This window comes from Mobula hypostoma, chromosome 14, assembly GCF_963921235.1.
Source record: "Mobula hypostoma chromosome 14, sMobHyp1.1, whole genome shotgun sequence".
NCBI classification, from domain to species: domain Eukaryota; kingdom Metazoa; phylum Chordata; class Chondrichthyes; order Myliobatiformes; family Myliobatidae; genus Mobula; species Mobula hypostoma.
In genome coordinates, this window is record NC_086110.1 from 17,462,715 (window position 1) to 17,487,346 (window position 24,632).

Genomic DNA, 24,632 nt, shown 5'->3' on the forward strand with positions numbered 1-24,632 from the left:
GATAATCTCAACTATCTGTAAAGGTATTAGTTGTAGCTTCATTAGTGAGGGAATTAAGTGTATACACAGAAAGTAAACATTTCCAAACTTATGGGAGAAAAGAATATAAGGTAAGAAATGGACAGCCATTACACAATCATGATAAGCTACATATAGAATCCTGCTTCTAATCATACAAATATATTAAATATAGATGAATGACCTAGAATTAAAAAGACAGAATTTTGTAAATAAATCTGAAAGTAAGGAAAGAAATGAATTGTATTCAAAACTCACTACTAGATAAAAACATAACGAGATCCTATTGTATATGCTTTTTTAAAAATGAATGCACCTAAACTGCAATACAAATACAGAAGTCAGTTAAATGGCACTTCTAATATACAAATTGCGAAAATTTAATCCTTGAGAAGTGAAATTACCTGTTTATAGGAGCCCGCAGTGTGCAAATTGACTGCTTACACCACATTAGGCTTTAGTTTAGGAGACACTGAATTTGTCACAAATTTGATTTAAAAAAAATAAGTGAAATCTATTCTATCCTGCAATAAATCAGAATGTTGAGCTTGAATCTGTTGTCATTTGAAAAAGGATTTTCTATACTTTCTGTCCCAGGTTTCTATATACAGTTTGTATTATACATCTCAAACATGTATTGATTAGCAACTATTTATTCCATCTCAGTAACTTTGTAAGACTTACAAATATTGTTTTGCCAAACTAACAGAAACATGATTCTCATTTAATATGCATCTATATAATGCTTAATTTTTTAAAAAATTAATTTTAAGACAGATCAAATAACACCGGAAACATTTGTGTCAAAACTGCTGAACCTAAAGGCCTTCAAGAACCATAAACAGTCACATGACAAATTGGTTAAATGGCTAAATGTAAGTAATGGGTATCTAACTATTAAAAGAACATTTTAGTTTGGTTTGGAATCCTAATTTCTCCCTTGAGCTATTAGTTTATCATTATCATAAACTAACTGCAGTACAAGTCTTGCATCCCCTTGCAAATGACAGCACAGTAAAGAATCAACATATTTTGAGCTCCTGAACTTGATTGGTGTTTTTGACACATATCATGATAAATATAAGAGTGGATCATATTGTCCAGCCAACTGCCTGAAATAAGGTAGCTTTGTGCAGTACTATGAATGGTAGTAACAGTGGTCATTCCAAGCTGTCCTTTCCTGTTTTGGTGTGCATTTCCATAAGTTTATTTTTATTTACCTTTTCTAATTTTGTCTCTGATTGTTTGCAAGTATACAACAGCATTGCAAGGTTTGTGCTACCGAATTCTCTATACCCTTAAAATACCCTTCAGTACGTATCTTTTCTCAGTAATTCTCAAAATTGTTTGGAACAGACTGTAACTTAAAACAAAGTATTTTTAATAGAACATTGAACATAGAACAGTACAGCACAATACAGGTTCTTCAAGCACACAATGTAATGCTAAACTTTTAACCTACTCCAAGATCAATCTAACCCCTCTTCCATTACTTAATAGAAATAAATGCTTAGTGAATCTAATTTCAAACTGAAATTCATCATTTTTCTAGTTATAGTAAATAAATTTTAGAACTGGAATATTTTCAACATATTTGTCAATATTACCAGAGCTTACCAATCTTAAAGTTTTCTCAGTGATTCTAGTTAATTGCTAAAAGCAGGTTGAGTTTGTGCAGATAACTTTTTGGATTAAAAAAAATGGAAATCTGTGCACAAAGAATTCCTGATGTTAATGCATGATAACACGTAATTATTTGTTGCCAGATTGAAAGTAACGTTAGTTAATAGTTAAGTCTTAGATTAGAAGAGGATCAGAAATTACAGTTTCTAGGCAGATTTTGTGAAATATGAAGGAAATGCAAATAGAAAGAAATTTTGCTAAGGAATTGATGATAAACATTTATAAATTTTAAATAACTGAACTACAAGGAGAGCTGTTTATATTAAGTATTAATTGTCAGAAGATATAATGGTGTGAGTATTTTATGGCCATGCATGCGTTTTAATCATATTTTGTGAAAGGAATGATTATAGTAATGTTTATAAGGATTAATGCAAACTTTTCTTGCTTGTGAAACCAAAATTACATGTTGAAAGGGAATAAAAAATAATTAGTCTTTCAGTTTGTTCTTTAAAATTAAATGAACTTTCTTTGTGTTTTCCAGTTAACTTTACCATTTGCTCGAAAATATAGTCACTGCATGGAACTATTGTTGAAGAAAGGATATTATAAATCAGTCTCATTTCCTGTTTTAGGGAACTAATCTGGGGAAAATGGCAACAGAAATGAATCTATTTTATTACATTTGTTGTACTTGTATGCAGTGATTTTCTGTCACTATTTTAAAACTACTTTAAAAAATAATGTGATTAGTCTTTTTGGTGATAGGTGTTTACTTAGGAAACAGCTTCAGTAGATGGAGATCTTAAGTACCAATGATATTCTAGCCCATCTTGTGGAATGAAAGGAAAGCGTGTAGAAACATTAGTTTCCAGAAGGTTACAAAATATGCTTAGTTTTATTCACCAGCTTAATTTATATCTTGTTCAAGTCAAATGAAACTTAAATCTGATCTCACCAAATTTCTGTTTCTAACTAGTAAAACCTTTTCCTTATAAGAAAATGACCGTTATTCTAAACATGGTTAGAACTGGACAACAGATTAGTAAAACAATATTGAGATTTATTTTTCAGATATTTAACCTATTATACTGTCTATATGAAAGCTTGTTAATAGTTCATTTGTAATTTTTCTTGTTATTTGAAATTCATTCAGCATTTTTTTTGTTTTAATTGCTTTACTATGAACAGTTTTATCTATGTTATAACTTTAAAGGCTGGTTAACATGGTAAATGTATACTAACACAATCCGAGAGCTCACCCTGCCACTGCAAATATACATGTCTTGAAAGCGTGAAGGAATTTTGTCCTTCAATAAAAGTTCCCTTATCCTGTTCCTACATCAGACTTCTAAAACTTCACACTTAAGGGCCAAAAATCTGACATTTCTTCCTGTGGGGTTTTACATTGTTGAAGGAAGAAAAGTTGAGCACCAGGGAAAGGAAGGGAGTTGAAATTGGGCAATTGCTTATTTTTAATGATGTAAATGATCTCACTAGCATATTCCAAGTTATGACCACCATCTGTGAGGGTAGTCCTGTAGCACAGGAAGTTAATGCTCAAACTTGTCAAGTCTGTTTAACCAAGTTTCATTATTGATCCTTCATTTACAAACACACAATAAATTGAACACACCATTAATTTTATGTATACAACTTCAAGATTTTTCAGTTAAACTGCCATATTTAGTACACACAGTTAAAACTTGCTAACAATTTAAGATCTGCCTTCAGTGATTCTGAGTTAGGTATTTACACATCATTCTCATTGTAAAATAGTCTAAAACTAAGATCAAATGCCATTCTATATTACTTGGCTATTTTGTTAATAATCCAAAGTTCTGTATTCTTCTCAATTATTTGATTTGGTTTACTGATCCATTCTCTCTTATTTCATTTATTTTAATTGCCTGGGCATGTCTCAGTAATAAAACATTCTTGTAACTTCCTAGTTTAGTTTTGGAGTATTCTGTAGATAGCTTGATGACATGATGACTACTAAATGGCTGGGATTGTCTTGAACTTTTAACTTATCAAAATCACTGTTGGAATTGAGAGAATCCATGGTCCCATAAATAATTAGATCTTTGAGGTTAATGGCACCACATTGGCTATGAACTGTATGCAACTCCGTATTAGGAAAAGTTATATATATATTATTAAAACTTAAGAAGCCTGAATGAACATCTTATTTTGCAATGTTATTTTTATTTATTTATATTGACCAAACCTGCTTTTGAAAAATATTGTCAAAACGTGCATATAATATTGCTTACTATGTCATGAATAAAAAAATTAAAATCAAAACCACTTCATGGGTATGTTCAATGTTTAATAAACAACTGTAAAAGTATATTCTCATTTTACTGGATAACAACATGTACATTCTTACCAGTAAATTAACTCAATGTTACTTAAGTAAGTAACAATTAATGGCACTTTAGTGATTTCCCTGTTGAGAAGAAAGCTTTTATTTCTCTCCCACTCAAAAACAACATTTGGGCTAAGTGCAATATTTACAGATGCAACAGAAACAATTATGTAACTTCTATTAAAAAAAATCATTTTATTATTAATGTTGGTCAATTGGCTACCTATCTAAATTGTTGCCTGTGTAAAAAGCAACCATTATTCAACAAATAGGGTTTTAGTAACCTACTAAAATCAGTTTATGCAAAACACTTAGAAATCGCTAACAGTACCAAGTAAATTATCTGTATAATGAACTTTTATCGAACAGAACAAAAAAGTTTACACATTGTCTACTTGTATAATTTAGATAATATTACATTGTTCATCAAATTTGCAAACATCCAGAAAAGCAAAACTTAAATTCAGGTGGCTGAGTTGCAGTCATTTCATACAATTTACATTTGTACCTTAGGGGTACCAGATCATGCTCCATTTTTGATTCCAGATGTTGAAGAGATTAGCCTTCCCTTCCTGTAATAGACCTGTATGAAATCTAACAGATAAGCATTTGTTAAAACAATGCATCAGATTTATAAACTGCCAAAACAATATGGGAGAAATCCAGTGCTCATCGTCAACATTTCCAATCAACAGTAAATATCACATTAGAAAAGTAGAACTATACATACATTTGCCAAACATGTTAACCCTTTTTCTTGTACATGTCTCTCTATAAACCCAGTGAAAACACCAATTTATAATCAATTACAGAGTTGTTTGTCAAGTGGGAAATTGCTCACCGGGTACTAGGCTGAGACTGAAAATATAACAAAACCCCTTTTTAGAAAAGTAGTTAGTTCAGTGTTGGATTAATTCCAAGCACTTCATAATTTCAGGTGTAGTTATGACATCCAGCTGTTAACACTGGTATGATAATACAGACCAAAGCAGTATAGACAAAACAATTTCTTAGCAATAAATCGGATTCTGATCCTTCGTCTATTTCTGTTTCTCACTGGAAATATGGCTGAATAGATTAGTAGCTAAAGAATATTTAGCCTCCGTCAGTGACACATTAACTTATCTCACTTGTATGTGTTTAAGTAAATCTACTTCTTGGAACTTAGGCTATGTCCACACTAGACCGGATAAATCCGTAACTGAAGCTTTTCCTCTTCGTTTTGACCCTCTGTCCACACTGAAACAGTGTTTTCCTCCCCCGAAAACTGAGCTTTTCTAAAACGCTCTCCAGAGTGTATAAATCTGAAACCGCCAGTTGGGCGGTGTGTGTACGGGGTAACCGGAGCTTTTTAAAAACGCTGTCATGATGTGCTGGAACAAATGGTGGTGGCAGCACGGCATTTCATTGTTTTCTTGAACGCAACCTCCAAACACCACAACAACAATATCTGACAATAGACGTGTAACAGCCTAATGTAACATTGTATGCAAATACAAGATAACACTGATGCAGACATGTTTTATACATTTAACAAGGTGCTTTATTATGTATTGCTTGTGCAAACATTCAATAGATGCAATTGTCACTACTTCCAAAATGTCATTTTTAAGTAGTAGTTTATGTTTGGCATAGACATGAAAATGTTAAGGCCAAAAAAGGAAAATTGTAAGTTTCACTTTTACTCGGGTAAAAATAAAATCACTTTTGCCCAGTAACTCGTTTTATTGCACATGTTAAATACAGCAAAATAATACAGAAAGACATGGCAAAAGGCAAACAAATGAGGTAACAGCAAATTTCACTTCTGTCCAGTAACAAGCCTTATTGCATTTAGTTGTAGCTGTTGTCCCTTTCATCGGTGAAGAGACTATGGCTGTAGGAAATGTTTCTAGGGTGACCCCCCTGTGGGAGTGGGGAAGATGTTGGTGGGGCCACCCAGGGGTCTGTGTGTCCGTATGTGTAGCTATTGTAGTGGCTGTGAGGCTGGTATTGTAGCGGTGAAAAGTACTGGGGGGGCATTGCAAATCCCTCTGCAACAGAGTTAGTCAGTTTTTCAATATTCGGCGTCAGCTGAGTCATTCTGTCTGTGAACTCCCGGTCGGTTATCTCCATATGCTCCAGTATTTGTTTTTTTAGTTTTAAGTCCTCCTGCGCGAGAACTAACAGCTGTCCATCGTTTGGCAATTTCCTTTTAAGTTTTTCTAGTCTGTAATTGGACAAACGCGCACCAAGTATACCGTTTCTTCTTTGCTTGTTTTCTGTAGATGTGTCCTGCGCATGCCCAGTAGGAGGAGATTCACCTAAATACCTGTTTTAATGTGGATGGAGGTATTTTCAAAAACACCTGATGTGGACGCCTATCGTTTTTACGTCAAACCTGCATTTTCAAAATTATCCAGTCTAGTGTGGACGTAGCCTTAGAGTACCTTTTCTGGTGTGCTAAATATATATCGCATTTAAAGTCAAAGTACATTTATTATCAATGTATGTATACAATTTTGAGATTCATCTCTTTACAGGCAGCCACAAAACAAAGACACCTAATAGAACCCATTAAAATAAGACCGTCAACACTTAATGTGCAGGAAAACAAAATTTAAAAAAACAAAACGTGCAAATATAAAAGCAAGCAACAACCGAAGTTCACGAAAGTGAGTCCACAGCCACAAAGTCAGACATCACAGCAGCTGATTCAGGAGTCTATTAGCTGCAGGTCACAAGGTTCATTTCAGTGCAAGCATGAGTAAATCTCATGGAGTAGCAAGCTGAACCAGCCCGTCCCTCACCTCCAGCCCCAACACCTTAACCTTTTCAATTTGGCCTGGTGCCTAAATCGTGCAAACCTTAGGTCGTTCCACGCTCTCGAAACCAAGCCCTGCCTGCTGCATTGATACGCTGTTGAGCCTGGATCAATTTGGCCCATACCCGACCTTTCCAATTTAGGCCAGTGCTTAAATTGATTAGACCTCAGGTTGTATCTTGCTCTTGGGTCTGGGTCCAGTTGCTTCGATTCAAATATTGGGGATCTCCTTGATCGCAGGCTTGGGCCCCACTGTCTCACCACCACTTGCCTTGCCTCGGTTCAGCTGCGTTGAATCACCTGGAAGTCCACTCCAGCAATGGCCAAACATTAGCTCATTCCCTGCTCTTGGGCCCGGGCTCTGCCACCTCAATTCAGCCTGTATACATCGTGCTGCAACCGTCCATTTAACAGTAATTCAGGTTGGATCTCTTATAAACAAACTCTTGATATTGACAAAAGTACATTGAAGACTACAGCAACACACGGAAAATGCTGCAAGAACTCTAAACCTGAAACATTCACTTTTTATTTCCCTCCATTGGTGCTACTTGATCTGCTGAGTTCCTCCAGAATTTGGTATGTGTCTCTGAATTTCCAGCATCTACAGAATCTCTTGTATATTGAAAACTAAGTTGTTGTGATTTATACCCAGAAATGTTACCTTGGCACCACAGGGAGCCTGGTTTTCTATTATTCAGACACTTTGCATATACCCAAGAAGGCCCTCAACCCTGAAGACAAACAGTATAACTCCAGTGACTTCAGGACTTTGTTGGAACTTTTGAGAGTCAAAGAGCAATACAACTACTAGTCCTAATTTCCTATGTGTGACCAATGTCATTCTAAGACCCATCTCACCATGTACCTATTCAAGTGCTTCTTAAAAGATACTCTCATATCTGCCCTAACCACTTCTGGCAGCTTGTACCATATAATCACCACCCTTTGCATGAAGAAGTTGCCCCTTGGGTCCTTTTTTAATTCTTTCACCTCACCCACAATGTTATGCCCCTAGTTTTGGGGAAAAGACTTGCTGGCTGTCTTATCTGTGCCTATCCTAATTTTAAATACTTCTGTAATTCACCCTTCATTTTTCATTGTTCCAAGAAATAAAGACCAAGTCTGGTTAATCTCTCTAGTGAGTTTAATGGGAGCAGAAAATAGAGAAACAATCCACACCCTAGCTCTGACCACAAATCTACCCAGACTCCTAAACTCCACGGCAAGAGAGAGTTTGGCCAGCATTTACCTGTCTCAATGATGGGGGAGAAAGGAATATAGAGTTCTTCAGAAAGGTCCAGATATTCTGAGGATTGGAAGAGTAATTTTCTGCAGATGCCCTGCAACGATCCCACCAGTATCACCACTGATGTATCACCATTAGGAATCATGCCAGTAGAAAGCACACCCTGTTATATTAAGTATCCTCTGACCTTTCGAAGGTGTTTGAAAAACCTGCGAGACCTGAAGCCGTTCTGTTATTTTTCTTGTATCAGCAAAGTATTCTTTTAAATACACTTCAATACCGTAAAGTCACATATTGCATTTTTAGTTAGCAGGTCAGTTATGGTGAAGTGTGTTCAGGCTGAATCAAGGTGGTAGGGTCTGGGTCAGAGAGCGGGGAATGAGCCAGTGTTTGGCCATTGGCCATTACTGGAATGGACCTGGAGGCAATTCAATGTGGCAGAAGTGAGGTGAGGCAGAGTCGAGGTGGAGCCTGGGTCCAAGAGCGAGCAATGTCCTGAGGTTTGGGTGATTTAGGCTCCAGGCCAGATTTGAAAAGGTCAGGGTTTCAGGGCTAGAGATGAGCATCGGACTGGTGTTCAGCTTGCTGTTCTGCGAGGTTTACTCGTCTCTGGACTGAACTGAGGCTGTGAACTGCAATTAACTCACTTTCGTGAACTACAGTTCTGAATGCTACTTGCTAACTTTTATTGTTTGCATGATTTTCGTATTACACATTTTGCACACTAAGTGTTTGGCAGTCTTCTTTTGTTTCAATAGGTTCGATTTGGTTTCTTTGTTTTGTGCCTGCCTATAAGGAGACAAATCTCAAGATTGCATAAAGTATACATCCTTTGATAATAAACGTACTTTGAACTACTATGAATAACTAACAGTTACACCCAAAAGATCCAATTTATCTTGGCAAGGAAGGGAATGTGTGGGAAGAATTAATCGCATAATTAGATGAGTGTCTAAGAATGAATTGCGATGGATATGCCGAGTCCATTTTCCAGTGGTACGATTTCTCCTGAAGTGATCAATAACACAGCCTTCCATTATAGTGCAAAGAACCCTTTTTACTAATGCAACAAGTTCCAGTTAATTGGCCATAGGTTAGCAGGACCAGCTGCTTAATTGGGACAACTCTAAAGGACAAAAACAAATGAAGAAAATAGCTGAGATTCACTTTGTTTATTTCAAACAATATGCCGAACATTTTCTCACTAGCATCAGTAGTGTGCAAGTCTGCACAATGTTTAATAAGTGTAGCCATGGGAGTAACATGAGCAGTGAACGCAAGAAGAAAGATCAATGTAAATTTAGCAGTAACAGCACAGCTAACCAAGTTCCTGTTTGCAAACCACTATCATTGAACATATATTGAATCTGAGCAAGGATTCTTTGAATCAAATTTTCCCACACAAAAGCACAATTTAAACAATAAAATTAATTGTAATCAAATTTTATCCCATTAATCTTTACTCTTTGATTTACAGGAAACTTTCTATTAGTAAGATTATTTGAGAGCTTATTGGGGTTTTTAATGGCTGAAGAATCTAGAGGTGGCACAGGGCTCTGGAACAATGTCAGCCATTTACAATTGAGATGAGAGGAAACATTTTCCACCATAAAATGTTTAAACAAATATTCTTTATTTTCATTAAGAAATAAGGAATTTAATATTTTTCCATAGGATATGAGTATCATCTACTGCTTGTCCATCCCCAAATCCCTTGAACTGAGGAAGAAATTAAGAATCAACCTCACAGGTGGATCTGGAGACACATATTGGTCAAATTGGGTAATGATAATAGATTTCCTACCCTGAAATACCTGAGTGAATTAGGTTATTTTTGAAACAGCAATCCAATTAGTTTCATAGTCCTTGTGCTGATTTTCTTCCCAACGTAAGTATTTGAATTTAAATTCCCAGCTGCAATGGTGCATTGCAGGCTCCTGCCTCTAGATCAACAATGCAACTATACTATGTACACTCTACAAAGTTGTTGAAAGAATTTTTGCATGGGTACATAAATGAAATAGTTAAAGAATAATGAAAGAAAACAATGCTGGACTTACTTTGACAAAGCAGGATGTGGAGCACAACTCTTAGACCACTGTGGATGGACTAATAGCAATTTGAGTTGATTGCAGCTGAACAGAAGAAAAGTTTAAAGAAAGCAGTTAATGATCCACACTAAAGAGAATATGAATGAACTTTATACTCATTATTGGATTTACAAAGACACCGAATGGCACAGGAAGTATTTATAGAGCAGAATTATACAGTATTACTTGACAAATATCAGGCTTTCTCCATAAACACACAGAATAATTCAAAGTTCAAAGTAACTATACAACCCATTCTCATTTTTCTGTGGACATAATAAATCCAATAACCCTAAAAGAATCCATGAAAGACCATACAAACAGGACAGACAAACAGTGTGGAAAAGACAACTGTGCAAATACAAAAAGAAATAATAATAATAATAGTAACAACAAATAAGCAATAAATATCAAGAACATGAGATGAAGAGTCCTTGAAAATGAGATTTTTCGGCTGTGCAGTGTCAGCGTCAGAGGCCTAAACTTAGCACCAAATAAAAGGAAAGCAGAGTCAAGTAGAGTGTCCATTGTCAGAGTGTGCCAGTGATAGAGTGGGAAAGCTTCGGTAAGAACTGGTGGAGATACAGGTAAGAAGAAACAAGCAGTTTTTTTTTGAAGTACAAAGTGAGAGTTCAGGACGCCTGATAGTTTCCCTGATGACCTCATCTGTGCACCCAACTTCAACTCCTGACTGACCGGGTCAAGGAGTTGGTGATGGAGTTATTTGTACTCAAGATCGTTGGGAAGGCTGAAGACATTATAGATGAGACTTTTGAAGAGGTGGTCACACCTAGAGTATAGGCTTCGGACAGTAGATGGGTGACCACCAGGAGCGATAAGGGGATTAAGAAGTCAGTGCAGGGTTCCTCTGTGGCCATTCTCCTCAGCACTAAGTATACCTCTTCGGATACTGCTGGGTGTGGGGAAGATGGGGAGATGACCCCATCAGGGCACAACAGCAGCAAAGGGTAAAGTCAGGCAGTACAGTAGTGATAGAGGACTCAATAGTTAGGGGGAGAGACAGGAGAATCCATGGCTGCAAAAGAGACACCAGGATGGTGTGTTGCCTCCCAGGTGCGAGGATGTAGGATGTATCAGAGCAGCTGCAGAATATTCATAAGGGGGGAGGGTGGAACAGCCAGAGGTCATGATGCATATTGACACCAATAACATTGGCAGAAATGGTTAAGAGGTCCAAAGAGATGATGAATTTAGTTAAGAAGGAAAAGGAAAAGTATATAAAGCTTCAGAAGTTAGGATCAAATGGAGCTCGTGAGGGTTATAATGAGGCCAGAAAAGAACTAAAGAAGGGAATTAGGAAAGCCAGGAAGGGCCATGAAAAGGCTCTGGCAAGTAGGATGAAGGTGAATCCCAAGGCATACTATAAATACATCAAAAGCAAAAGGATAGCCAGGGAGAGGGTAGGACTATTCCAGGATAAAGAAGGGAACATTTGCTTGGATGTGGAGAATGTCAGTGAGATACTTATGAGTACTTTGCTTCAGTACTTATCAAGGAAAAGGACATGCAGGACCAGGAGATCAATGCTAAGTGTATAAATATGTTAGGGCGCATAGAGGTCAATGAGCAGGAAGTGTTGGGTGTCCTAATGAGTGTTAAGCTGGATACGATATCAGGGCTTAATGGGATTTACCCCAGGTTACTGAAGAAGGCAAGAGACAAGATTGCTCGGTGAGTCTCACGTCAGTTATAGGGGAATTGCTGGAGAAAATTCTTAGGGATAGGTTTCATTTGGAAACTTATGGCCTAATTAAAGGAGAGTCAGCACGCCTTTGTTAGAGGCAGGTCGTGTCTTTACCAACTTGATTGATTTTGTTGACAATATGACGAGAGAGATTGATCAAGGTAGGGCAGTGAATTTGCTGACATGGATTTTAGTAAGACATGTGACGATATTCCTCATGGGAGGCTAATCCAGAAGATGCATGAGGTTTGCAGCAAATTGGCTCTCTGGATTCAGAACTGGCTTGTGCATAGAAGATAGGGTAATGGTTAAAGGAACTTATTCAAGCTGGAGGTCTGTAGTGAGTGGTGTTCTGCAGGGGTCTGGGCAAGGACCTCTGCTGTTTGTGATATATATAAATGACCTGAACAAAAGTGTATATTTGTGGGTTAGTAAGGTTGCAGGTGATATGAAAATTGGAGGAGTTGTGGATAGTGTAGAAGACTAGCAAAGAATACAGCGCGATATACTATAGATCAGTTGCAGATATGGGCAGAGAAATAACAGATGGAGTTTAACCCAGATAAATGTGAGGTGTTGCACCTTGGTAGGGCAAATGCAAGGAGACAGTACACTGTTAAGAATCAGAATCAGGTTTAATATCATTGGCATATGTTGTGAAATTCGTTAACCTTACAGCAGCAGTACAATGAAATATATGATAAATAAATAGGGAACAAAATCTGAATTATATTAAGTATATAATAGTTAAATATCAAATACAGGTGTCCCCCGCTTTTCAAACATTCGCTTTACGAAACCTCACTGTTACGAAATACCGGATTCGGAACTGTATTCTCACTGGCATTGCTTAACCACGTGCCTGTGAGCAGCTGTTTGCAAGATGAGTTCTAAGGTATTGGAAAAGCCTTAAAGAGCTCGTAAGGGTGTTACACTTAGCGTAAAACTAGACATAATTAAGCGTTTCGATCATGGTGAACGAAGTAAGGACTAAGTGAGTTTGGCTTGTGGAAGCTGACGAACATGATGTTGAAGAGGTTTTGGAATCCCATGACCAAGAACTGATAGGTGAAGAGCTGATGCAATTGGAAGAGGAAAGGATAACAATTGAAATTGAATGCAGTAGCAAACGGACCGAAAGTGAAGTTGTCCAGGAACTGAACGTGAAGCAACTGCGTGAGATTTTCGCTGCAATGATAAAGTACGACTTTAATTTTGAAACGGTGCGTAGGTTTAGGGGATATTTGCAGGATGGTTTGAGTGCTTACAAAGAACTGTATGATAGAAAAATGCGTGAGGCTCAGCAGTCAAGCAAGCCTTCCGCATCAGCCACAGCAGACGACGAACCTCAACCTTCGACATCGAGGCAGGCAGTCATATGAGAAGATGAGCTGACTGCTCTAATGGAAACAGACGACGAGATGACACCCCAGTGTCCCACCACCCCGCGATTCGCAGAGAATGCAGCGGTAGCTGGGAGGCACACAGCACATCTTTAAGAAAAAAAGCCAAAATAAACAAGCTAATTAATTGGGTGCCACCTGACACGTAATTGTTGGCCCAGATCAGAGACGACGCAATCCGAAATCGGCACTGATCTGGGCTGACAATTACGTGCCCGGCAGCACCTAATTAATTAGCATGTTTATTTCAGCTTTTTTCTTAAAGATGTGCTGGATGCCTCCCAGCCACCGCTGTACCCCTGCGTGCTTCGCGGTTCGGTATCTGTCGGCGGCCTGGAGGGTGGGAGCCACTGCACCACCCAACCTGCGACAACTCAGTCTAAAACACCATCATCAGTGTGCTCAGTGCTGAACCAATTCCAGTAAGTGATACTACACTGTACATACATTTTTTCTACTTCATATAGGCTGTGTATTTTTACATGTTATTTGATATGATTTGGCAGCTTCATAGCTTAAAGGTAACTGGAGAGCGCTTGCGCCATGTTTTTGCCAACCGCGCTTGCGTGAGATTTTCTGCTGACGGCGCCTGCCTGAGATTTTCGCTACAGAGAACAGTGCAGTAATGATTGTGGAAAAGTATTTCTACTTTATATAGGCTGTGTATTTATCATATCATTCCTGCTTTTACTATATGTTACTGTTATTTTAGGTTTTATGTGTTATTTGGCATGATTTGGTAGTTTATTTTTGGCTCTGCGAATGCTCACAAATTTTTCCCATATAAATAAATAGTAATTGCTTCTTCGTTTTACGACATTTCGGCTTCCGAACCGTTTCATAGGAACGCTCTACCTTCGGATGGCGGGGGAAACCTGTAGTCAAGTTAAAAATAAGTAGTGCCAGCCAGAATGCTCTCCACAGTACATGCGTAGTTTTCAAGTATTTTAGTTGACAAGTCAAATCTCCTCAAAGTCCGAATGAAATATAGCCATTGTCTTGTCTTCTTTATAACTGCATCAATATGTTGCGACCAGGTTAGGTCCTCAGAGACAGTGACACCCAGGAACTTGAAATTGTTCACTCTCTCCACCTCTGATCCTTCTATGTGGATTGGCTGGTGATCCCTTGTCTTACTCTGTCTGAAGTCCACAATCAGTTCTTTGGTCTAAGGCCCTCAACAGTGTTGCTGAGCAGAGTGATGTGGGGGTCCAAGTTCATAGCTCCATGAAAGTGGCTACACAGTTCGATAAGGTGGTTAAGAAGATTTATGGAATGTTTGCTTTTATTAGTCAAGGCACTGAGTTCAAAAGTCAAGAGGTTATGTTGCACCTTTATGAAACTCTGGTTTGGCCACATCTGGAGTATTGCATACAGTTCTAGTTGCCCCGCTACAGGAAGGATACTGAGGCTTTGAAGTGGGTGCAGAAGAGGTTTACCAGGATGCAGCCCGGTTTAGAGGGCATGTGCTATCATGTGCAGCTGGACAAACTTTGGTTGTTTTCTTTGAAGCACAGAGGCTGAGGTGAGATCTGATAGAGGTTTATAAGATGATGAGAGGCATAGATAAAAGTAGACAGGTAGTATCTTTTTCTCAGGTTAGAAATATCTAATGTCAGCAGGCATGCACTGAAGGTGAGAGAAGGTGGGTTCAAAGGGGATGTGGGGGTAAGTTTATTACTCAGAGAGTGGTGGATACCTGGAATGTTCTGCCTGGTATGGTGGTAGAGGCAAACACATTAGAGGCTTTTAAGAGAAGTTTAGATACGCACATGACTGTGAGAAAGATGAACATTGTGTAGGTAGGAGGGATTAGCTTTTGGGAGTTTTGATTTACTTTTTAGTTGGTTTGGCACAACATTGTGAGCCAAAAGGCCTGTTCCTGTGCTGTACTATTTTATGTTTTAAGTTTTTATTTACTCTGCAGTGTGGTACAGGCTAGGAAAGTAACATTACAAGAATGAGAAACTGTATTGATAAGACATGCATAATCTTGGGGAAGAAGACCTCTAATTTATTTAACTTTACTAATGATATCTTGTTAACTCTCTCTGGAAAAACAGCAATGACTTCAACTAAAACCCTAAGCCTTCAATATGCATGAGCTACAAAAGAACACAAGAAAATAAGAGCAGAACCAAGCCATCAGGTACTTCAAGCCTTCTTCACTGTTTAAAATGATCATTCAAAACTCGTTAGATTAGTGATAATTTTTCAAAACTCGTTAGATTCTGGACTAGTTCCTGAGGATTGGAGGGTGGCTAATGTAACCCCACTTTTTAAAAAAGGAGGGAGAGAGAAACCGGGGAATTATAGGCCGGTTAGCCTAACGTCGGTGGTGGGGAAACTGCTGGAGTCAGTTATCAAGGATGTGATAACAGCACATTTGGAAAGCGGTGAAATGATCGGACAAAGTCAGCATGGATTTGTGAAAGGAAAATCATGTCTGACTAATCTCATAGAATTTTTTGAGGATGTAACTAGTAGAGTGGATAGGGGAGAACCAGTGGATGTGGTATATTTGGATTTTCAAAAGGCTTTTGACAAGGTCCCACATAGGAGATTAGTGTGCAAACTTAAAGCACACGGTATTGGGGGTAAGGTATTGGTGTGGGTGGAGAATTGGTTAGCAGACAGGAAGCAAAGAGTGGGAATAAACGGGACCTTTTCAGAATGGCAGGCGGTGACTAGTGGGGTACCGCAAGGCTCAGTGCTAGGACCCCAGTTGTTTACAATATATATTAATGACTTGGATGAGGGAATTAAATGCAGCATCTCCAAGTTTGCGGATGACACGAAGCTGGGTGGCAGTGTTAGCAGTGAGGAGGATGCTAAGAGGATGCAGGGTGACTTGGATAGGTTGGGTGAGTGGGCAAACTCATGGCAGATGCAATTTAATGTGGATAAATGTGAAGTTATCCACTTTGGTGGCAAAAATAGGAAAACAGATTATTATCTGAATGGTGGCCGATTAGGAAAAGGGGAGGTGCAACGAGACCTGGGTGTCATTATACACCAGTCATTGAAAGTGGGCATGCAGGTACAGCAGGCGGTGAAAAAGGCGAACGGTATGCTGGCATTTATAGCGAGAGGATTCGAGTACAGGAGCAGGGAGGTACTACTGCAGTTGTACAAGGCCTTGGTGAGACCACACCTGGAGTATTGTGTGCAGTTTTGGTCCCCTAATCTGAGGAAAGACATCTTTGCCATAGAGGGAGTACAAAGAAGGTTCACCAGATTGATTCCTGGGATGGCAGGTCTTTCATATGAAGAAAGACTGGATGAACTGGGCTTGTACTCGTTGGAATTTAGAAGATTGAGGGGGGATCTGATTGAAACGTATAAGATCCTAAAGGGATTGGACAGGCTAGGTGCAGGAAGATTGTTCCCGATGTTGGGGAGGTCTAGAACGAGGGGTCACAGTTTGAGGATAGAGGGGAAGCCTTTTAGGACCGAGGTTAGGAAAAACTTCTTCACACAGAGAGTGGTGAATCTGTGGAATTCTCTGCCACAGCAAACTGTTGAGGCCAGTTCATTTGCTATGTTTAAAAGGAAGTTAGATATGGCCCTTGTGGCTACAGGGGTCAGGGGGTATGGAGGGAAGGCTGGGTTCTGAGTTGGATGATCAGCCATGATCATAATAAATGGCGGTGCAGGCTCGAAGGGCCGAATGGCCTACTCCTGCACCTATTTTCTATGTTTCTATATTTGATGTACGCTGAATTCAACTGCATGCTTGAAAGAGAAAATAAAACTATAGCTATGAGGATCCCTGCAGCATCTGGTGATCCTGTAATGTCTGTCTCAGAGGTCAATGTTAGATAGTCTTTCAAGAGGGTGAACCCTCGCTCGGCCCCAATGGGGTACCTGGTAGGGCTCTGAAAAACTGTGCCAATCAATTGGCGGTGTGTTCAAAGACATATGTTAGAGATGGAAGATCCCACCTGCTTCAAAAGGGCAACAAACAAAGCAATGCCCAAGAAGAGCAGGGTGAGCTACCTTAACGACCATTGTTCAGTAGCCTAATAGCATTCACATCTACAGTGATTAAGAGCTTTGAGAAGTTGGTTATGGCTAGAATTAACTCCTACATCAGCAAGGACCTGGACCCACTGCAATTTGCCTATTGCCACAACTGGTCTACAGCAGATGCAATCTTATTGGCTCTTCACGCGGCATTAGATTACCTAGACAATATTAATTCTTGTGTTCGGCTGCTGTTTACTGATTACAGCTCAGCATTTAACACAATCATTCCTCCAGGTATGATAGAAAAAACTCCAAAACCTGGGCCTCTATACCTTCCTCTGCAATTGGATCCTCAACGTCCTTACCAGAAGACCGCAGTCTGTGCGGATTGGAAAAAACATCTCCACCTCACTGACAGCCAACAGTGGCAAATCTCAAGGATGTGTGCTTATCCCACTCTCTACACCCATCACTGTGTGGCTAGGCATAGCTCAAATGCCATCTATAAATTTGCCGACAACACAACTATTTGCAGAGGCCATATCAGCAGTGGGAGAAGAGGTTTCTTGCAGGTCAGCGACACTTGTTCAAAAAGAGAGCTTCGTGGGCATTTGGCCATTGCAGAGGCCCTATCAACAGCAGGAGCAGAGTACTGCAAACTAAATAAAAGTACAGGAAGGACAAGCGGAGTGGCCATTGTCAGGAGTAGGCCAATGGGCGAGAGTAGAAGCATCAGGCTTTGGCTCAAAGGAAGCTTCAGCTTAGAAGAGGCGTTGGCTCTGGGTAAGCTTCTGTTAAGGTTTTCTTTCTGTTTTTCTCTTACTGTACCTGGTGTAGTAAATGGCGGTTGTGTGTTCTTCATGCCAGATGTTGGGAGTCCTGGGAGACCCAAAGTCTCCCAGGGAACTACATCTGCGTGAGTGCATCCAGGTGCAGCTCCTTGAAGACCGTGTTTGGGATCTGGAGCAGCAGCTGGATGACCTTCGGCTTGTACAGGAAAGTGAGGAGATAATTAATCAGAGTTACAGGGAAGTAGTCACCCGAAGTTGCAGAAGGCGAGTAGCTGGGTGACTGTCAGGAGGAACGGAAATGTAAATAGGCAGTTAGAGCAGAGCACACCTGTGGCCATTATACCACTTTGGACACTTTTGTGGGGGATGACCTCCCAGGGGAATGCCACGGCGACCGGATTACAGACACTGAGCATGGGTCCATGGTGCAGAAGCGAAAGAGAGAGAAGAAGGGAGCAGTAGTGACAGAGGACTCAATAGTCAGGGAAACAGACAGCAGATTCTGTGGACATGAATGGGACACCCAGATGGTATGTTGCCTCCTAGGTGCCAGGGTCATGAACATCTCAGATCGCATCCACAACATTTTGGAGAGGGAGGAAGAGCAGCCAGATGTCTTGGTACATATTGGTAGCAACGACATAGGAAGGAAAAGCAAAGAGGTACTGCTGGACATTGCTTGTACTGGCTAGTTACTTGATTTTATTTATTGTTTGTTTATTTTATTTGTTGTTTTATAGCATTAAGTACAAGAGTTGCAAACCCATTTTCACTGTATTGGTGCATGACAAATTGTACTATGCAATGACAATAAAGATATTTCATTTCAAAAGAGATTTTCGAGAGCTAGATAGAAAGCTGAGACGCAGCTGGTGCAGTGGGCAGGGCTTCAGGTCCTTGGATCACTGGGATCTCTTCTGGGGGAGGTATGACCTGTTCAAAAGTGACGGGTTGCACCTGAACCCGAGGGGGACCAATATTCTCGCGGGCAGGTTTGTTAGAGCTGTTGGGCTGTTGAAAAGGGTTTAAAACTAATTTGGCAGGGGGTGGAAACTGGACTGATGAGACTCAGGATGTTAAAAAAAGTAAAGATAGCATGCAGTCAGACTGTCAGGAAGGGCAGGCAGGTGATGGGACATAGTTACAGCCAACAGGGTGAGTATCAGTACATTAGGGATGCAAAATCAAAAAGAGTAGCAAATATGGTACTCAAGGTATTGTATCTCAATGCACAGAGTATAAGAAATAAGGTGGAAGATCTTGTTGCATTATTACAGATTGCCAGGTATGGTGTTGTGGCCATCACTGAATCATGGCTGAAGGATGGTTGTAGTTGGGTGCTGAATGTTTACACATTGTATTGGAGGGATAGGAAGGAAGGCGGAGGGGGAGGCATGGCTCTGCTGGTAAAGAATGGCATCAAATCAGTAGAAAGATGTGACATAGGATCAGAAGATGTTTAATCCTTGTGGGTTGAGTTAAGAAACTGCAAGAGTAAAAGGATCCTGATGGCAGTTAGATACAGGCCACCCAACAGTGGCTGGGAGATGGACCACAGGTTACAACAGGAAATAGAATAGGCGTGTCAAAAGGGCAATGTTGTGATAGTCAGGGGAGATTTTAACATGCAGGTCAACTGGGAAAATCAGGTTGGTAATCAATCTCAAGACAGTGAGTCTGTTGAAAGCTTAAGTGATGGCTTTTTAGAGCAGTTTGTCGTTAAGCCTACTAGGAAATCAGCTATACTGACTTGGGCATTATGTAATGAACCGGAGGCGATTAGGGAGCTTAAGGTAAAAGAACTCTTAAGAACCAGTGATCATAATATGATTGAGTTCAACTTGAAATTTGATAGTGAGAAAGTAAAGTCTGACGTAGCAGTATCTCAGTGGAGTAAGGGAAATTACAGTGGTATGAGAGAGGAGTTGGCCAAAGTAAATCGGAAGAAGATAAGCTGACTCTGACAGGGCGCCAGAGGACTGGAAAATTGCAAATGACACTCCACTCTTTAAGAAAGGAGGAAGGCAGGAGAAAGAAAATCATAGACCAGTTAGCCTGACCTCAGTGGTTGGGAAGATGTTAGAGACAACTGTTAAGGACGAGGTGATGGAGTACTAGGTGGCACAGGACAAGATAGGACAAAGTCAGCATGGTTTCCTTAAGGAAAAATCCTGCCTGTCGAACCTGTTGGAATTCTTTGAGGAGATTACAAATAGGATAGATAAAGGGAATGCAGTGGATATTGCATATTTGAACTTTCAGAAGTGCCACACATGAGACTGTTTACCAAGTTAAGAGCCAGTGGTGTTACAGGAAAGTTACTAACATGGTTACAGCATTGGCTGCTTGGAAGACGGCAGTGAGTGGGAATAAAAGGATCCTTGTCTGGTTGGTTGCTAGTGACTAGTAGTGTTCTGCAGGGGTTGGTGTTGGGACCATTTCTTTTTATGCTGTATATAAATGATTTAGATGATGAAATAGATTGCTTTATTGCCAAGTTTGCAGATGATATGAAGATTGGTGGGGGGCAGGTAGTGTTGACGAAACAGGTAGGATGCAGAAGGACTCAGACAGATTAGGAGAATGGGTAAGAAAGTGGCAAATAAATTATAATGTTGGAAAATGCATGGTCATGCAGTTTGGTAGTAGAAATAAATACGCGGACTATTTTCTAAACGTGGAGAAAATCCAAAAATCTGAGATGCAAAGGGACTTGGCAGTCCTTGTGCAGAACACTCTAAAGGTTAACTTGCAGGCTAAATCGGTGGTGAGGAAGGCAAATGCAATGTTAGCATTCATTTCATGAGGTGTAGATACAAGAGCAGGGATGTGATGCTGGGGCTTTATAAGGTACTGGTGAGGCCTCACCTTGAGTATTGTGTACAGTTTTGGGCTCCTCATCTTAGAAGTAATGTGCTGGCATTGGAGAGGATCCAGAGGAGGTTCACAAGGATGATTCCAGGAATGAAAGGGTTATCATACGAGGAATGTTTGATGGTTCTGGGTCTGTACTCACTGGAATTTAGAAGGATGAGTTGGGATCTCATTGAAAACTTTTGAATGTTGCAAGGCCTAGACAGAGTAGATGTAGAAAGGATGTTTCCCCATGGTGGGAGAGTCTAGGAAAAGAGGGCATAAACTCAGGAGAGAGGGGCATCCATTTAAAACAGTGATGCAGAGAAATTTCTTTAGCCAGAGGGTGGTGAATTTGTGGAATTTGTATTTAAGGCAGAGATTGATAGGTTGTTGATTGGAGAACTTATCAAAGGTTATGGGAAGAAGGCTGGGAAATGGGGTTGAGGAGGATACGAAAAAAGGATCAGCCATGACTGAATGGTGGAGCAGACTTGAAGGGCCAGTTGGCCTAATTCTGCTCCTATGTCTTACAGTCTTATGGTCTAACTATTACTGGCAGAATTTCAGATGGTGACGAGAAGGCATACAGGAGGGAGATACATTCAGCTAGTTGAGTGGTGTTGCAGCAACAACCTTGCACTCAAGGTCAGTAAGACCAAAGAGCTGAAAGGGTAAGACGAGGGAACACACACCAGTCCTCCTAGAGAGATCAGAAGTGGAAAGAGTGAGCAATTTCAAGTTCCTGGGTTCAATCATGGCCCAACATATTAATGCAGTTACAAAGGAGGTGAATATTTCATTTGAAGTTTGAGAAGTGGTATGTAACCAAACACACTCGCAAATTTCTACAGATGTACCACAGAGAGCATTCTAACTGGCTGCATCAACATCTGGTATTCACTGCACAAGATCGAAATAAGCTGCAGAAAAAACACTTTTTGGGCTTCCAGCTGGGTATATGTATCAATTATAACCGACGTTTCAATGACAAACTCCACCATCCTCATCAGGGATAATACCCAACATTTCAAGTCAGGTGGTATTTATACCCCAAAATCTGTCCCTCCTGATTGGTTAGACCCCATTCAACCATGTTTCTGCTCTCCTGCCTTGTTTGCAATCAAATTCCAGTTTTAACTTAGGGCGAGGCCTTTGTCTTTAATTCTTTTCCTCCAGTTTTATTTCAACGGCTTCCTTTACCAGGCAGTCCCAAAAGCCACAGTAATTTTGTACCGTCAAAGTCAATCCTATGGCCATTGTGAATGCAACGTTCTGCAACTGCTGATTTCTCCGGGTAATCCAAACAGATACCCCTCCTGCGCTCCTTGAAGCGGGTTTCCACTGTGCATTCCTCCGGCTGATATTCGCTGCTTTGCATTCATAGGGAATCGTGTAAATGCCAGCCTACCTGAGTCCCTGGTCATCTTTGACCCATATAAGCTGTGATTTGAGCTTCTTTATGGGCTTGTGGATGATATTAATCCAGTATTTCTGGTAATCCTTCCAAAAACCATGGAAATATAGGGGAGACAGGTGGTTAGTGATAGGTTCCCCTTCGTTGTTAGGTTTCCTAGCTTTTCTGTCAGCCCTTCACCTTGTAGCCATTCTGTAGGTACGTCATGTGTAATTGTCTTATTTCCTCCAGGAGGCTCTCCAGGTCTGAAATAGCTCTCTCATTGTTAACCAAAGTAGAAAGAAACACTCTACATTGGGAGGCATGATGGTGGCTGTTACTGTTGATGTACAAGTCCATGTGAGTGGGTTTCCAACAGACACTATGTCTGAGGCTACCATTCGGTTCCATTCGTATTAGAATGCCCAGGAATGGGAGGCAACCATTCTTTTCCATCTCCACGGTAAATTAAATATTTGGATGTATACCATTCAGATGGTCGTGGAACTGTTGAAGTGTCCGGAGTCTATGATGCCACACTACAAAGGTGTCATCAATGTATTATTCGTCATATTCACTGGGATAGCACTAAATCCTTTTCTTTTCAAGCTGCAGAAAGATGTAAACTCAGTAAGCTCCATCATGGACACTAGCTTCCCCAGAATCCATTACATCTTCAAGGAACGATGCCTTAAAAAAGCAGCATTCATCATTAAAGGACCCTCCATCACCCAGGACATGCCCCTTCTCATTGCTACCATCAGGAAGGAGGTACAGGAGCCTGAAGGCACATACACAACGATTCAGAAGCAGTGAACCCATGAACACTACCTCACTATTTTTGCACTACTTATTTAATTCAACTTTATATATACAGTATATATACTTCTTACTGCAATTCCTGTAATGCCATAGGATTTTATCTTGTTAAGGGGCCTCATGTATGGCATTTTATTAAATGGCTTCCGAAAATCCAAGTAAATGACCTTCACTACCTCTCCTTTGTCCACCCTGCTTGTTACTTCTTTGAAGAACTCTTAACAGGCAAGATTTTACTTTTTACAGAAACCATGCTGATTTTCATTTATTTTATCATTAGTCTCCAAGTACCCCAAAACCTCATTCTTAGTAATTGACTCCAACACTCTCCCAGCCACTGAGGTTAGTCTAACTGGCCTATAACTTCCTTTCGTTTGCCTACCTCCCTTAAAGAGTGGAGTGACATCTGCAATTTTCCAGTCCTCTGGGACCATGCGAGAATCAAGCGATTCTTGAAAGATGATGACCAATGCAACCATTATCTCTTCAGCAACCTCTCTCAGGACTCTGGGATGTAGTCCATCTGGTCCAGGTGACTTACCCACCTTAAGACCTTTGACAACAAATTTCACCAGTGATATTAAACCTGATTCGGTACCATTATTCTACATTTCTTCCTCAATTTATCAGATGTTTATACACCTCCATTTTAAATACTGCTAATGATCTATATATCAAGTATTAATATCAAATACCAAATATTGAAGTATTTCAATAACTTACTATCATAAACATTGCTTCTATTCTTTAGTGAAAATAAGCTGTTGCCATTTACAACTCTTCCAAATTCATCATTTCTAACTTGTCTCACCACCAATTTTTTGCAGTTATTCAGATAGTCACCCTTTGACAAACCTTCCCTTTTGTTCCATTTCTGCGCTGGAATTAACTTTCTCCATTTCAAGTGATCCCGTAAAGTTAACTTTCATAAAATGAAATCTATCATGTATTTCTGGTATGTATATCCTAATTTCACTAATTACAGACTGTACTTAACAATCAGTAGAAAGCATTTTAAAATATTAAAACAGTAAAAAAAGATTAAGTATACAATCTATACCTACCGTTGAAATATATTGCCGATTTGAGAATCGAGGTTTATCTTCCTTTGTAGAAGGAGTAAAAGAACTCTGCTTAGACTCCAGGAAGGAATAGGAGGCAGATGTATCAGAAGGAGATCCTGTCTCTTCAGACAGATTTTCAGGAAGAAGACTGGAGACACAGCCACTATCAGACCCACTTGAACCACTACCAGATATGCAATGGAAAGATGACTCTGAGCTTTCGGTTGCTTAATTAGAATCAGAAGAAAATTAATTAAAATCAAAATCAAAAAGTTATACAGCAATTGGCAAGATGTTTTTAAACCCCTTCAGAACATGGATGTCATTTGGCAAATTATTTTGACAACTTATTTTACTGTTCCTTTAAGTCAGCTATCTAGTAATTTCATTCTAAAGGTACAATAATACCTTACTGGATCTTTCTGGATCCTTGCATTCATTCATTTAGACATGATCATATTTACTTTCAACATTTATT

General features: G+C 39.7%; 1 protein-coding gene across 1 annotated transcript in view; it reads right to left on the reverse strand.

The window, feature by feature from the left end:
- Window positions 1-3,965: 3,965 nt before the first annotated feature.
- plekhg4 (pleckstrin homology domain containing, family G (with RhoGef domain) member 4) overlaps window positions 3,966-24,632 on the reverse strand; it is a 175,630-nt gene continuing 154,963 nt past the window's right edge. Inside the window, exons 22-24 of the mRNA XM_063067558.1 lie at window positions 24,155-24,381; window positions 10,125-10,199; window positions 3,966-4,606 (exon numbers count right to left, since the gene is read on the reverse strand). Coding sequence (XP_062923628.1) covers window positions 10,155-10,199; window positions 24,155-24,381 — 272 coding nt within the window. The 3' untranslated portion in view covers window positions 3,966-4,606; window positions 10,125-10,154. The remainder of the gene's footprint in view (window positions 4,607-10,124; window positions 10,200-24,154; window positions 24,382-24,632) is intronic.